The sequence below is a fragment of the Protomyctophum parallelum genome (genome assembly GCF_964188405.1).
Source record: "Protomyctophum parallelum genome assembly, chromosome: 1".
NCBI classification, from domain to species: domain Eukaryota; kingdom Metazoa; phylum Chordata; class Actinopteri; order Myctophiformes; family Myctophidae; genus Protomyctophum; species Protomyctophum parallelum.
In genome coordinates, this window is record NC_139697.1 from 78,536,848 (window position 1) to 78,551,261 (window position 14,414).

At 38.6% G+C, this 14,414-nt stretch overlaps 1 protein-coding gene across 2 annotated transcripts in view; it reads right to left on the reverse strand.

Annotated features, from left to right (window-relative positions):
• Positions 1-428: 428 nt before the first annotated feature.
• Positions 429-14,414, reverse strand: part of ntm (neurotrimin) — a 416,292-nt gene continuing 402,306 nt past the window's right edge. For both annotated transcript variants that reach the window (XM_083776165.1, XM_083776164.1), the window contains 5 exons: positions 11,732-11,860; positions 9,220-9,340; positions 8,893-9,044; positions 8,564-8,599; positions 429-4,961 (listed from right to left, as the gene is read on the reverse strand). In XM_083776165.1, coding sequence (XP_083632291.1) covers positions 4,861-4,961; positions 8,564-8,599; positions 8,893-9,044; positions 9,220-9,340; positions 11,732-11,860 — 539 coding nt within the window. In that variant the 3' untranslated portion in view covers positions 429-4,860. The remainder of the gene's footprint in view (positions 4,962-8,563; positions 8,600-8,892; positions 9,045-9,219; positions 9,341-11,731; positions 11,861-14,414) is intronic.

Sequence of the window (14,414 nt, forward strand, 5' to 3'; positions counted from 1 at the left end):
CAGAGAAACAGATTCAGCCCATTACGGCAGCCCCCTGCTGTAGCAGTGCATAATTGATGGCCCAGAACCCTTGAAATACAGTGTGTGTGCACGCTCAGAGACAGAGGCGTGTCATTTAGGGCACTGCAGTTAGCGGTCGTTGGCAATGTACTGGACAGACCACAATGAGCTCAGCCCAAGGTCAGGGCTTCTGAGGGCCAAGGAAATCGATAGAGCTCTCGTTGCTGTGACAGTTTCAACTGTAGACAACTGTGCGTGCGTGTGCGCGCACGTGTGTGTGTGTGTTGGAATGTTGTCTAGTCAGTTTGAAGAGCTGTGTGGCTAAGTATTATTTGTTAAATTTCATTGAAAACACAGAAAGGGATTTCATCAGTACATTAAAAAGCAAATGTTCAAACAGAAAATTCAAAGACATGATGTTAAGATACAACATTTTATTATTGTCAGTCTTAAATATGAGCACACACTTTTCATAAAGAAAATACACATGTACCAACAATCCTTTACATTGCAGGGAGTTGAATAGAACAGTATCTTCCCTCCACTTTGGAATAATCCAGAATCAAAGAAGAGCCTTGTGAACTTGCAACTAGGCAAAGGGCAGAATGAATGCCGATCCTTCAAAATAAAATTCAAACAGATCATGAGACTACTTCATGCATCTGCTATGATGATATCCGCTGTTATTCCAGGCAAAAGTTAGATCCATGTCTAACCAAAGTTCACATCCACAAATTCTTCCACACTCCAACGCATATTGAACAAATGTCACACAACACCTAGAATCAATAGTACTATAGGGTAGGTACAATACAAGCTTTGTCAGTATTTGTTTTCATAATTAATGGATTAAAACTTTCCTAGAAACATGGTCTTTTTTAATGCATTATGTCTGGAGACAGAAACACATATATACATAAAAAAATAAACATTTTAAACTTTTATTGAGTCTACCCTAAGCATTCGTTTTCTTTCGCTCGTCTTTACTTTGCTTGGCAGTGAGTGAATGAATTCTTCAAATAGACACCGGTACATTGGTCATATAAATTATCCTTTCACAGACTGCAATTCAGAGTTGTCCGACACAAAGTCACACGCCTGTCAGATGGGACAAAAGGAAAATCAATGAGAGTTCAGACATGCTTTGTGCACGTTCTTGTCATTTAATTTTGGCAGTGAACCAAGAATAATGAAATAGCTAGGCTATTTGGTCCTCACTAACACTTGTTTTAAGAAGCCACGTCTATTCAGTCTCAGAGGTGGGCTGTGGACAGTTCAGAAACCTGCCGCCTATACCAATGAAATCATGGACGGGAAATTCAAGCCACAGCCTTTCTCTTTTGGAAAGTTAGCACACTGAAGTAGAAGCCGTCGTGCGATGTAAGATGGAAATGCATGCCCCACCCAGTTATTATGTCTGTGTCCCTTTTATGCCCATACTGTATATGGAGTTCTGAGTACATCTCGTCTTGTTAAACAGATTTCTCCAGAAAAGTGTCCATATTCCACTTTTCATACCAAACAATTAATTTACATTTTAGTTGCAAGTCACCGTTATACAGGCTTAACTCTGAAATGCAGTCACAGCTAGGTGCCTCGTGGCATTTCTGTTTCTAAGTTGATTTATAGTCAGTCATAAAACCATAACATCCTGATTGCTGATTGATATTTAATAAATAATGCCCTTTAATAAATTCCTTTTATTCCATTTCATTTTCACGCAAAAGCATGCTATATTTTGTCAACAGCTCCGTAGGGTGATACAAATCCTTTTAACTTAAGGTAAATCCCTTTAACACGGCTTTGTCCTCAGTATGTGCTCATGAAATCCAACTCTGTGGTGTTTGATATCTGACATTAAACTCAGCAGAAGTAGCACAACTACAATATTAAGGATAAAATAATAATATGCAAACATTTACTTCACGTCTCCAATGTACTTTAAGAAATCTATGGAGAGATAATATTTAAAAGTAGCCATACTCCAGAAACACACTTAGCTTTGCACTTGTAGTATGACTAAAAGTCCATATTATTTTCAGGTAATTGCTGTGCAATTAAGTAATTAGACAAATTGCTGGAAAAACTGCTCAGAGGTAGTAAAAAAATAAATGACCCAGATTTTACGATGTGTGCTTGGCTGTCCTACAAAAGAAATGAGCCTTGTTGGGCAGACATGTATATACAGTATAATGTTTCACCTTAGGTCTACCAAATTCAAGGTGTTTTCACAAATGGCCTGTTTCAGTCTTTTGGCAGAACTCAAAGCAATTAGTTTGTTTTAATATGCACATATTCCAAGTGACCTCAGACTGTTCAGAAAGGTATATATACTGTACAAATTTAAAACTCTATTCCTAATACCCAGGGCACTTGATCTGTGCATCATTGTGAACTGATGTTACTTCCAGTAATTGTTGACAGTCTGTATACTGATTAAACAAAACTATGTTTTTAAGATGAGATATGATCGACATCTTTTAAGGCTGAATGATTTTTTTTCTTTTTTTTTCTTTTTTTAACTGTGCTACAGATTAATAGATTAATAAATTGATTTCAATAGCTCTCAATGCCTCCTTGTCATGTGTGGGGAAGATTAGCCAAATCACATTCAATGAATAGGGCCTTCTGATTTTGATGTTGGCTCCTTCCCATATCAAGAAGCACAAATGTCGGCATCCAAATAAACAACAAAGGGCCTGATCTAAAGAGAAACACAGCAATAAAAAATATAAACAGACAGACCTCATCAAGAGCCAAAATGGAGCAGACAAAGTGTATATATGTGTGTCAGTCTTCATCATTTCTGTTTTCGCTGTTCATTTAGGTCTGCCTGAAGCAGAATGAGTTCAAGGGGGGACAAAATAAAGAAAACAAACAAAAGAACCATGTTTTGCAAACACCAAGTGTGACTGTAAAAGCAAACCTAACACAAACCTTCTTTTTTTTGTTAGTTTGTTATACTTTGTTGTTCTTGTTTGATATTTTACATACACAATCAAACAGTGTTGCGTGTGCAACTCTCACAGTGGCCAAGTGCATAAAGGTACTGGAGTGCACACCTTTAGGTGCATGATGTCCGTTTCCTCATGTTCCTTTTGTAACATAAAAAAGTACCCTATATCAAATATGCTTTCATTCTAATTACTATTTTTTCCTACTGTTGGGGAGCCTGTGTGTGAAGTGGTAGTCGCTATAATAAACTGTGCATTTGCTTAAAAATTCATGAGAAATAATTAGTAAGGAATAAGTAATTCACTGCAGTCGTGTTGTGAGAATTTTCTGGCTGCTATAAAAACTCTGTAGCTCATGATTGGATGGTAATACGAGGTTTGGTACTTATTTGATGATTGTACAGATACAAACTTTAGACGCCAATTAAACTACTGGAAAAAAATAATTAAAGAAAAAACGTTGTACTCAGGATTGATTGGTTTCATGTAAACATCCCATGATGTCAGGTTGTATGTTTTTTGGGGGGAATATTATTGGTCTTCCTTACGCTATTTTGACACATTCAGCCATTACTGATCACAAGCTAATGTCTACTGTGATAACAGAGGTAGGCCATTTGCACACATATACTGTTTCCCTAGGTCCCATAGCCAGACTAAGGAACATTTTCACCTGATGCCTCTAGTGCTATTAACTGTGAGCACCTCACGAAATAATGTACTGTGATGGTATTTTTGTTTAAGTCAAAATTGCATACAGATTTGGTTGACACACCTCGTCTATTCTTCCATAAAAATAAAAAAACAATACTATGAAATAATTAATCTATTTAAGTATTTGTCATATGTTTGGTTAGGAGACTTGGTGAAAACAGAAATACTATGAAAGTATTGTGTAGTACCGGTATAAACAATTCACGTCTCTTTGGGTTATTGGCATTTATACTCAAAAAAGGTATGGGAAGCGGGTTCATTTTATCACATGATCCTAGTGAAAGGCCCCTCTGCCTGGTCTGGTAAAAGAAGACCATTTCACAAATAACTGCTTAGTCAACGTGTGAATCCATTCTAACGTAAATACCACCATATTAGTTAAGGTTTGATGTAGACTCCACACAACTGGAATAGTCTTCCTCTCCCTGTAACTCGTTCATTATAACACAATTATCCTTCACACCATTTTGTGTACAACTGTACTAGTAAAAACAAACAGAACAAAGAAACAAACAAAACAAACAAAGAAATTAAAACATTTGCCTAAACAAGTACAACTTTATATTTTCCCTTCTCACAAATGTTTTATGTTAAAAATGATTACCATGACACAACTGAAAATATATCAGCTGGGAACAAAATTAATGCTTCAAACTTTCAAAGTCAAAAACAACTTCCTCTCACAAATTACCATATTTAATCATAATTACTATACATTAAAATATGATAATAACAGGCTTTAAGCCTCAGGGTGACTTGAATGATACTGCTTCATTGTCTGTTTGACTTTGAGGTATTTGACATTCACCTCTTTACTTGCCGTAATTTTGACTATATCTGTGGAGTTGAGATGAAAAAGGACAGAGAATTGAATAAGACACACCACAATAATTAAAGTCTGTTTTGACCTCAACAGTCATAAAATAATATAATTTAGGGAGGAACAATATTCAACATAATCAAAACAAGAAATGAATCACTTGTTACATCTTGAAAGTCTAAAAAAAAGGGGGAAAAGAATATAAACAGAATCATTACATACTTTCTTTTAGTTGTTCAACATGGTTATGTAGTAGAATACCTCATGCACTTTGTGCATTAGTTTGTGGTTCAGGTGGAGGGAAAAAAAGAAGAAAAAAAAAAACACCACACAAAACACCCCTCCCGTCCCGTCCCGGACCCACATTCCACTTCAAAACCGAAGCAGAAATGGCAGAAGCGCAACGAGGAGTAGACAGCTGTGCGAGTGCATTCCTATAGCCCCACCGTTCCCGTCTTGAACTGCTCTCGGCCCTGTCAGAGGCAAGGAGACAACACCGGGGTAAGATTGGCTTCAACCATCTTCTTCAACCCGAGTTATGCTTGGAGCTCAGCTATTTTTTGGGCGCGACACCGGCACACAACTAAATATAAATCAGGCATTACTCCTAGGTTTTGGTATGAACTGATGTTAGAAGTATCGCTACCTTAACGGACCATAATTCACACGTCAGGGGGGGTTGTGTGAATATGGTGCTTGTGAGTGTCTTTAAAGTACTGAAAATCTCTACCTCCTCCTCTACACAAATAGAGCAGTGTAGAGCTCGCATTCAATTACTGTATGTACAAAATAAATACTTGCTTCCTTGCTTTCCTTTGCTTGCTCATCTAATATTAACTAGTGAAACTAGTGTTAACATCTAGAAATCTAAAGATTAATTTCTACTGTCGGGAGGTTATATTTCATTCCTTACAATTAGTCCAAGATTAGGTTAAAATTGTGAGGTTTTATTCATCACAAACCTGCCTGTATAGTATTGGTGTCAGAGGCTGCCTTTTGAAGGAGAGACGAGGTCATATCTAAAACAGATGCTGACCTTTCTAAAAGAGAGGTTATATTGACCATATTAACATGGCGGTCAAGCTGCTTGTGTCAAACTTGGGTGTGTGACATTAGAGCAACGGCTGCTGTGTGAAGATGGTCAGTGAAAGAAGGTTTACATAACAGTGCATGTTTCACTGCTTGCACTGGAACTTAAATGGTGATCATTAGTTTAATGTGACAAAACTGGAGATTAATACATTTATTCAATCGGCTTGCATAGAACTTATCTGTTAAAAATGTATGATGACAGATGAGCTTTTAGTGAGATAAATCGGATATATCTTAGATTGTAACGTTATCTAATTTGGCATGTGGAGTGCCTCATTCTGTCCTTCATCCTATTTTGATCTGTTTTTCGTTCCATCAGGTCATATAATTAATAGACATACTGATGATGCACTGTTATATCTGACTGAATTCCACTGATGCAAGCAGCCTTGATTCATTTAATTAATTTATTAAAATGCCAATACATTATGCTGTAGATCAGATTTGTTACAATTAATAGTGGTGTGCAATAGTATGGCATTTTGTAACAACCTCACATTATTATTGCGATACCATACAAAAAGTTCTTCTTTTCACTTATTATACTTGGTGCTCATTTCCCAATACAGAAGCAAATTCTATAATTTAAACAAATATATTGTAACCACTTTTAAATTGCTGTCCCTGTTTTGCTTACGTTTTATTTTATTTTGTGTGAAAATTGCATGCAGTTGAAAATCTATGCACGTACAAATACAATTTTAAAGGCAGTAAATCTCTTGACTAACTTTGCTAATTACTACACCAACAATAAAATGCTAAATCTGTGTAGTAAAGCCATGTGAAAAAAAAAGCACTAAAGCAATAATGAATGATGAATAGCGGGAAGTTACTTAACATTAGCTGAGAGACTACCTTTCCAGGAGTCAGGAGCAGCAAACACATCTTTCATTGTTTCTTTTGTGTGAAATTCAACTATTCACAGCTTTCCTTGAGACTGCCGTAGCTAATTACTTGGTGTCAGGCAGATAGATATAGTTGACTATCGATGGTGAAAGAATAAGTGAGATGCCAAGTGAGAGAATTATGAAGAACTTTGTGTTGTTGCACCACAAATAATGATGTTTCTGATGTTTCACAAAAGATTCTATCACAGAGGGCGTAAATGAGCGTCAATAACAACCACCCAGAGAAGCATGGTCTGTGGACGACATCATGCTGCTGCAAATGGATTAAACTTGAAAGCTGCCAGCATGTACTGCTGAAAGAAGGTCATTGAGCATTCACAAAGAGAACTTTTGGGTAGAGGATACCTGTGCAAGCAGGATTACATGGTGCAGTAGTTATGGTTCATTTACATAATTATGTATTTATAATTCTGACTATAGAGTTGTTGTTTTTTGTATTTTTATTCACGTATTTGATTTGTTTCATTTTTTAATTAAAAAAGCCTCTTGGTGTTGAACACTTCTAAAACACTTCAAATCAAATCAGATTGTCTCCTTTGTTTTTTAATAATTTTTATCCCACGATTTTGTAACCCATTTTTCACCCCTGTGTCAATCATCTAATGTGATCCTGGGCTCTACACACCCTCCGCCAACCTTGTCCCCATATATGGGGGACAAGGGGAGAGCAACGGACTTGAACTCATGCTTCCTTCATGCATGAGTGTCCAAGTTGCTCCTTTACACCTGACAGGGGGAGTGTCCCTGGTTGGACGTAGCGCGTGGAAGGAACATGTTATTCCAACCAGTTCCTTTCCCCTCCATCAGGCGCCCCGGCTGGCCAGGGAGAGGCAGTTTAGAGACCAGGATTACTGCATGTTTTTTGTGAGGGTACCTACCCTAGGGGACACGCAAACTCCACACACAGAAAGGCCCTTTCGCCAATTCCGCCTCGGGTATGGGCACTGATGACGCAGAGGAAGAAACACGCCGCCAGTCCCGAGCGGGAATCGAACCCAGGACCTTCTAGCTGTGAGGCGACAGCACTACCAACTGTGCCACCGTACCACCGTGCCCCCAGATTGTCTCCTTTGTGTATGGTGCATAGCTCCTTTAGTTGAAAACGTGTACATTAAAAGTATAATTAATTGGCTAACCACTAAAATTATATTATATTAAAAGTCAAACTAAATAAATGTATCACAGGACGACTGAGGACAAAATCTAAGTTTTTACTTTGAAGTTCACAACACAATAACTTATAATTTTCCACCCATGCTTTCCTTTGGGGCATCTATCCAATTATCCTACCGCAGTAGATTATCCCTAATCCTGTATATGGCTAATTAGAATAACACTTCCTCATAATCAAAATCAACGCAATTTGTGCAAATATAAAGCAATAATGAAGTGGGTTTCACTTACAAGCTACTACTAACACTAGTCACAAGGACATACAAAGTGAAAAGTTGAGCTACACATTGCACATAATTGCCTTTTTATCAATCATTGTATAAAAGCATCAAATATTGTACTTCAGAGTCACGTGAAAAATGTGGGGAAAACTACACCAGAAATCTATACTCTTACAACAATTCAGCCCCAAACGAGACCTAAGGGCTCACAATTGTTGGTGTTGCAAATTTTCACTGTGGGATGAAATACTGATATATGAATACAAAAAGATAAATACTTACATTAGATAAGAGCATGCAAAAATGGAAAACGAAGCCATGCCACACAGAAACACGTTAGATATGCAAAAGGAAAAGGGTGAAAGATGGTTGAGAAATCACACAGTATTATGACTGCATTAACCATTTCCACAAAGATTAAGATGGCATCCTGTAGTGCTATTGGATTGAAGGTATCCTACCCCACTTACCATATTTCATATTCCACCACAATAATGTATGAATCTGCACATGTATGACTGAATATGACTGAAACGGTCTGAGAATTGTTGAATTTGGACAAATAATGATTCCTTCAATTGCCAATAGGAACCAAATGTTTGTGAAAATGGCAATGTTAATAACGGGTTAGCATGCTGCAAAGCCTTTTGTAGTGGATGCACATGCCTACATCATACTAACCTTGCAATAGTGTTGAGCTAGTGGGTTCAATTACCTCTACATCAGAGAAACATGGAACAGAGCAACATATCGAAAAACATACAGTAACACATCATTGACAATACTTGTGAACTGCATGAAGCTAGGCTGCTGATTGAAGTTTTGAATCATGGGAGCATTGGCACATACTGTACTAAGTTACTGGACTTATGTTTGGACTTGTCATAGGCAGAACGTTGGACCACATCAATCAATGCATTCCTAAAGTTATATAGGGAATCAAACAATAAAACATGGCACGTCCATCACATTGACGCTATACTGTAGATGTAAGGGATTCAAGTACTCACCATAAAGGAGAAAGCGTGTGTTTGAGGTCCCAAGTTTATTGGTGGCAACACAAGTGTAGTTGCCATAATCTCCATCGGAAACATTGAAAAATCTCAGCGTGGACAGTGATCCAGTGCTATCAATATCTATGTCATCAAAGCCATTCAACAGCCTGAACAGAAAGGAAAGACCAAAACAAATAAGATACAAAAATAAACACATAGACAGACAGAAAGTTAGAGCAACAATAAATAATGTACAGTACTACCAAGTACATGCACGCGTGCGCACACACGCAACATTATTTCTCATTTGGCTACTTAATATGGAAATCTATAACCCATTACCTTCTGTCATCTTTGTACCACTCATAATCTGCTTCTGGCACTGCATCTGCCTCACACTCCAACACCGTACTCTGGCCCAGAGTCACTCCAATGTCTCTGCCCTCTGTCACAGTTGGAGCATCTGCAGCACGCACGCACGCACGCACGCACGCACACACGCATGTGACAGACAGACAGACAGACAGACAGACAGACAGACAGACAGACAGACAGACAGACAGACAGACAGACAGACAGGCAGGCAGACAGACAGACAGACAGACAGACAGACAGACAGACAGACAGACAGACAGACAGACAGACAGACAGACAGACAGACAGACAGACAGACAGACAGACAGACAGACAGACAGACAGACAGACAGACAGACAGACAGACAGACAGACAGACAGACAGGAGAGGTGAATGTTTTTGTGGGAGAGCTCAGTGTTCATTTAACTATCACGAGTTTTGTTCAACTTCAATTTTCATAATATAACATATTCATAACTCAAAAGCTATAGATGTATTGTTGTACTCTACATTGTCTCTAAGCTTTAGAGTGTATGCTACAGTACTTTGATACATTGACTTAGATAACAGCTATAGCGAGAAAATAAGTGTTCTTCCTTTGCAAACAGCAATGTGATTTACAGCAGAAAGCTCACAATGTGCCGCAACGTGACACATTGTGAGCTTGTAGATCTGTACTTTTGACATGGGATTCCAATGTACAACGTAGTATAAATGTGGCATAAAACACAAGCTGGTTAAGGTGTTTACAGCAGTCCTGTACTTTGTATTAACCACGTAAACCCTAGTTGCCTGAGGTTCCACAAGGCTTTATAATTGGTCTGCTCAATTCACCCTTTGTCAGCCTTCTGATTGGTCCCTGACTAACTAACCAGCAGGCTCTTCCGCCTTGTTTATGTTGAATTTGCTAAAACATCATTTTTGGAAAAAACTAAAAACAAACATGATATGCCCAGTCACCATGATGCACCTGTGATGTTCCTTTTAAAATAAGTTTAAAATAAGAATTGAATGCACAGAATATCAATACGAAGCAACTGAAAAACCTGTTATTTCAATGGTAGTGGATGGAGAGAGAGGACTTTTGTCCAACCATGACACGGCAACCAATGGGTGCGAAGAGGGGCAGAACCACGGGCGGGACTTGACAAAGGGTGAATTGTCCCTCTACACCAAATCTCTTGAAAATAGCTGATCGACAAATTCACACACATTGTGACGTGTCATGCATGATCTTATATTTCTGCTATTTTCGCTGAATGTTTGCCCCAGCATAGGGAGTCAGGGACGATAGTGTTCGTTGAAAGTGCCAAATAAGGGTGTGTTCTGATGTTAATACAGTAGGCCTATGAGTACCACCATTCAGTATTCACACAGTACTGGATCTCAATGCAGCTCAACACCTGTGGCCAATGATTACATGCCAGATTTTCACGAACTCATCCCTCTTTGGGACATCACTTTGTAAGAAAGCTGAAATTCCATCTTACAACACATTTAATGCATTTGGAATCTATAAAGAATATATTCTGATATCTGGGCATCAAAATGTATCGACTGATGGAGCCACAAGTTTAAAGGACAACTTTTAATTTTTATGGTTTCATCTTTAGGTTATTGAAAGTAAAAGATGTGTTATTTTGTTTGCTGCTTTCTTTCGTTTGAATGATTTTAGGCAGTGGCAAATATGTGGCAAATATGTATTTTTGTTTTACAGAATTTATTGAGATAGTCTTTATTATTATTTACTATAGTCCTAATAGACCCCAGGAAATTACATCTGGCCACAGGATCTATTGAATGTGAAGGGGGATAGGGGGATGCCATACTGTATGTCGTACAGTAGGCTCAATATGTCAGTTTGTCGCCTACTACTTCACATTCAGTAGATCCCGTGATCTTTTTGTGTATTTCCAGAAACACTGCTTTATGCCTCATACCGTCACAATTGACATTTTGAGTTACCCAGACAACCATTACATTAATTTCCTTGGGGACAGTGAAAATAACATTTATTTATTTTCACCTAGAGGTAAAATATGTGAGACAGAAGTAGAATCTTATAAATCAATGTGGCATATCCACAGTGGTGGTACTAAGCCCCTGAAGGCCTGTTTTGAAGAGCCAATGCCGCCATGCATAAAAATAACATTGCAAAAGTGAGGCATTATGTGCACTTTCAGCACCATAGACAGCTCCACATGGAAATAATACAAACAGCCCTTACATAATAATTAATAAAAAACTGCATGAACTGAAACTATTATATTTTTGCTTTGTAATGGGGAGAAGCTTTCACCTTATGTGCAACTATTGTACTAGCCTGTGCGTCTTGGCTAGCTGTAGGAGAATGTTGTGCTGTAGTATACCACAGTTGCCGTTCCATTAATATTGTGTGTGTGTGTGTGTGTGTGTGTGTGTGTGTGTGTGTGTGTGTGTGTGTGTGTGTGTGTGTGTGCGCTCGCGCGTGCGTGCGTGCGTCAGACTGAGTGAACTCACAGTTCACTGTGATGTCTACCGTCTGGACATCCATGTCGATTTCATTGATAGCCGTGCACTCGTACGTCCCAGCTCTCTGCCTGGATATAGCTGGGATTTCCAGGTACTCGTCGTCTGATGCGAGGTCCCCTGTGAAATGACAGCAAGTGGCAAAGAGGAGAGATCAGCGACCTGCAAATGCTTGTGTTCGCTGAAATATCATTTTCATATGTGGCCTACGGGGGGCAGAGGAAAACAATGATATGAACTGTGCTGGGCGCAGAGCTATAGAGGTGATGACTAGTATTAACAGGTTCAATCCATACAAATATGGTCATTTAGTATAGATTTATATTCATTACATCGTTCAAATTAAAAATAATTCACTATGTTATAGTACCATACAGAAAGGAAAATTTTAATATGCAGCTGTTAGTTTGGATTTTAGTGGGAGCCAAATTCTGTGCATAATCGCAGGCTTTAGCTGTTATGAGCTGTCTTAATGATTACCCACATTTTTGAGAAGATGACCAACCCATTTGTTTTCGGCAACTTACCCAAGATAAAAGATTAGCCGAAGACCAAGTAGCTGAAGATCTACTGTATGTTCCAGTAGCAACATGCTAAGAAGCTTGATCTGATACAATAGAGCACCGAAGTCTGACGTCAACATTGGTAGAGGGCGCAAATCCACAGGTTTGTGTACTTTTTATTTGCATTGTAATCCCCATAGGGGGATTTTAGATCGCCTCATATAAGGACTGTGTTTGAAAAATAAACAAATCATCCAGGCCGCTTCACTCATATGCTTATGAAGAATCAACTGACTGAGAGAAAACGCTATTGTTACTGCTACTGAATTAGTTACATTTTCGCTAGAAACAGACTTTATCATACTCACTGACTTCTGCAAACGATACAGAGACACCTCCCTGATAATAACGCTGAGACAGTTTGTTTATTTTTGGACCACAACGCTTATATGAAATGATTTTAAGATGAGTCCATGTTATTCTCCATAGAGAAATTACTTCCGTGAACCAGGGGAATCGAAGGGACGAGCGAGTGACGTCAGGACTTCGGCGCTCTATTCAAACAGCTATATACACAGCAAAATGCACCAACATTGAGCTCTGGAAGTGTAAAAGTGGACATGCCAAAAAGAAAAATATACTTCCAGACATATTCTCAACAGTTTCTGTCCCTCTGCTAGTGCCGCTAAACACCTACACAGATTTGAGCTGGCTGACATTTGTCTGTGATTGTTACAATACAAGACTTGCTGATTAGTACTGCAGTCTTCATAAGGCCTCGACTCATTATCCCTTGTCTGTCAGGATCCCCCTCTCATATAGTAGATATAACAAAAGGGGAAATGCCAACCCAGGATACTTTTTCTCGGTTTGTCATGCTTGGGAGAGACAGCTAATATGGCACTTAACGAGAAAGAACAAAGGACATAATTGACTTCAAAACCTCCTCCCGAGATTTTGTGCGGTGACATTAACAGATCTCCTGTGATTTAAATTTGCTGGGTTTAGGCACGAAACTGACTTGCACCTGGGAAGGTTTGTTACAGAGAGCAGTCATGCCAGACATGCTGACGAGGGGTGTCAAGAGATCTGTTATGCGAGAACAGCTTCCAGCCTGACCCCCTTTCTGTGTCTCTTGTTCATTTTTCATGTCAGTTTTTTTAATATTATTATTTGGAGTCTGACTTGACATGGGCTACTACATTCTGCCAGTACAGACTACAGAGTAGACCACACGTCGCCAAAATCCTCCCACAGAGAACTAAACGAGAGCAATGCATTTATCTGATGTACTGTACACTTCCAAAGTATTCACATTACGCATCAGTTTTACAGCCGTTGCCTTAGCATTAGCAGTTAGGGACAACCATTCTCAAGATCGACAAGGTGATTATATGAAATCAATGTTCCCGCACACTTAATGGCTATAATAAAAAAGCTTGGCAATAAAAAACTAAAGATGGCTATCTCCATGACTGTCAGGGAGGGAGCGAGAATGAGCCTCCGCTTGTGGCTGATGCTTTGCTGTGGTCTTTGCTCACTTTGTCTTGTTTGGATGCTAGTCATCCAACTGTGCCACTAAGAACAATGCCTATCATGTCAAACGTTGATAACAAGACAAGAACCTTCACATTCTGCGAAAGAGAAAAGTAAACATCAGCTCAGCGAAGGCAAATATCTCATGGGAGGCTTCACTATTTAAATGCTGTAAACAGTAAACTCGCAAAAACAAGACCGACATCCAATTTAGAAATCCAATTAGGGTCGAATTGCATAATCTTACATCCACAGAACTTACAGCTGCATGTGGACTGTTGAAAGTCCACATGCAGCAAATATAGTGTGAATGAATGAATGAATGAATGAATGAATGAATGAATGAATGAATGAATGAATGAATGAACGAATCTTTATTTTCGTGTCTTGTCGTTAAGACCCATCCCTTACGGGATTATAAGACACCAACAACATAAATAAACAATATCACGTTCACTTCTCACACAGAAGCTACACCAAGTATTTGGTAAAAACAAAAACAGAACAGAAATAAGCTAAAACATAAAAATAAAAATAAAATACATCACATATAAGTTGTCTTTGTCCGTATGTCCCAAGCTTTCTCTATATATTCTGCTAATGCAAATATCGAAAATCGAAAATCCATCTCAGTC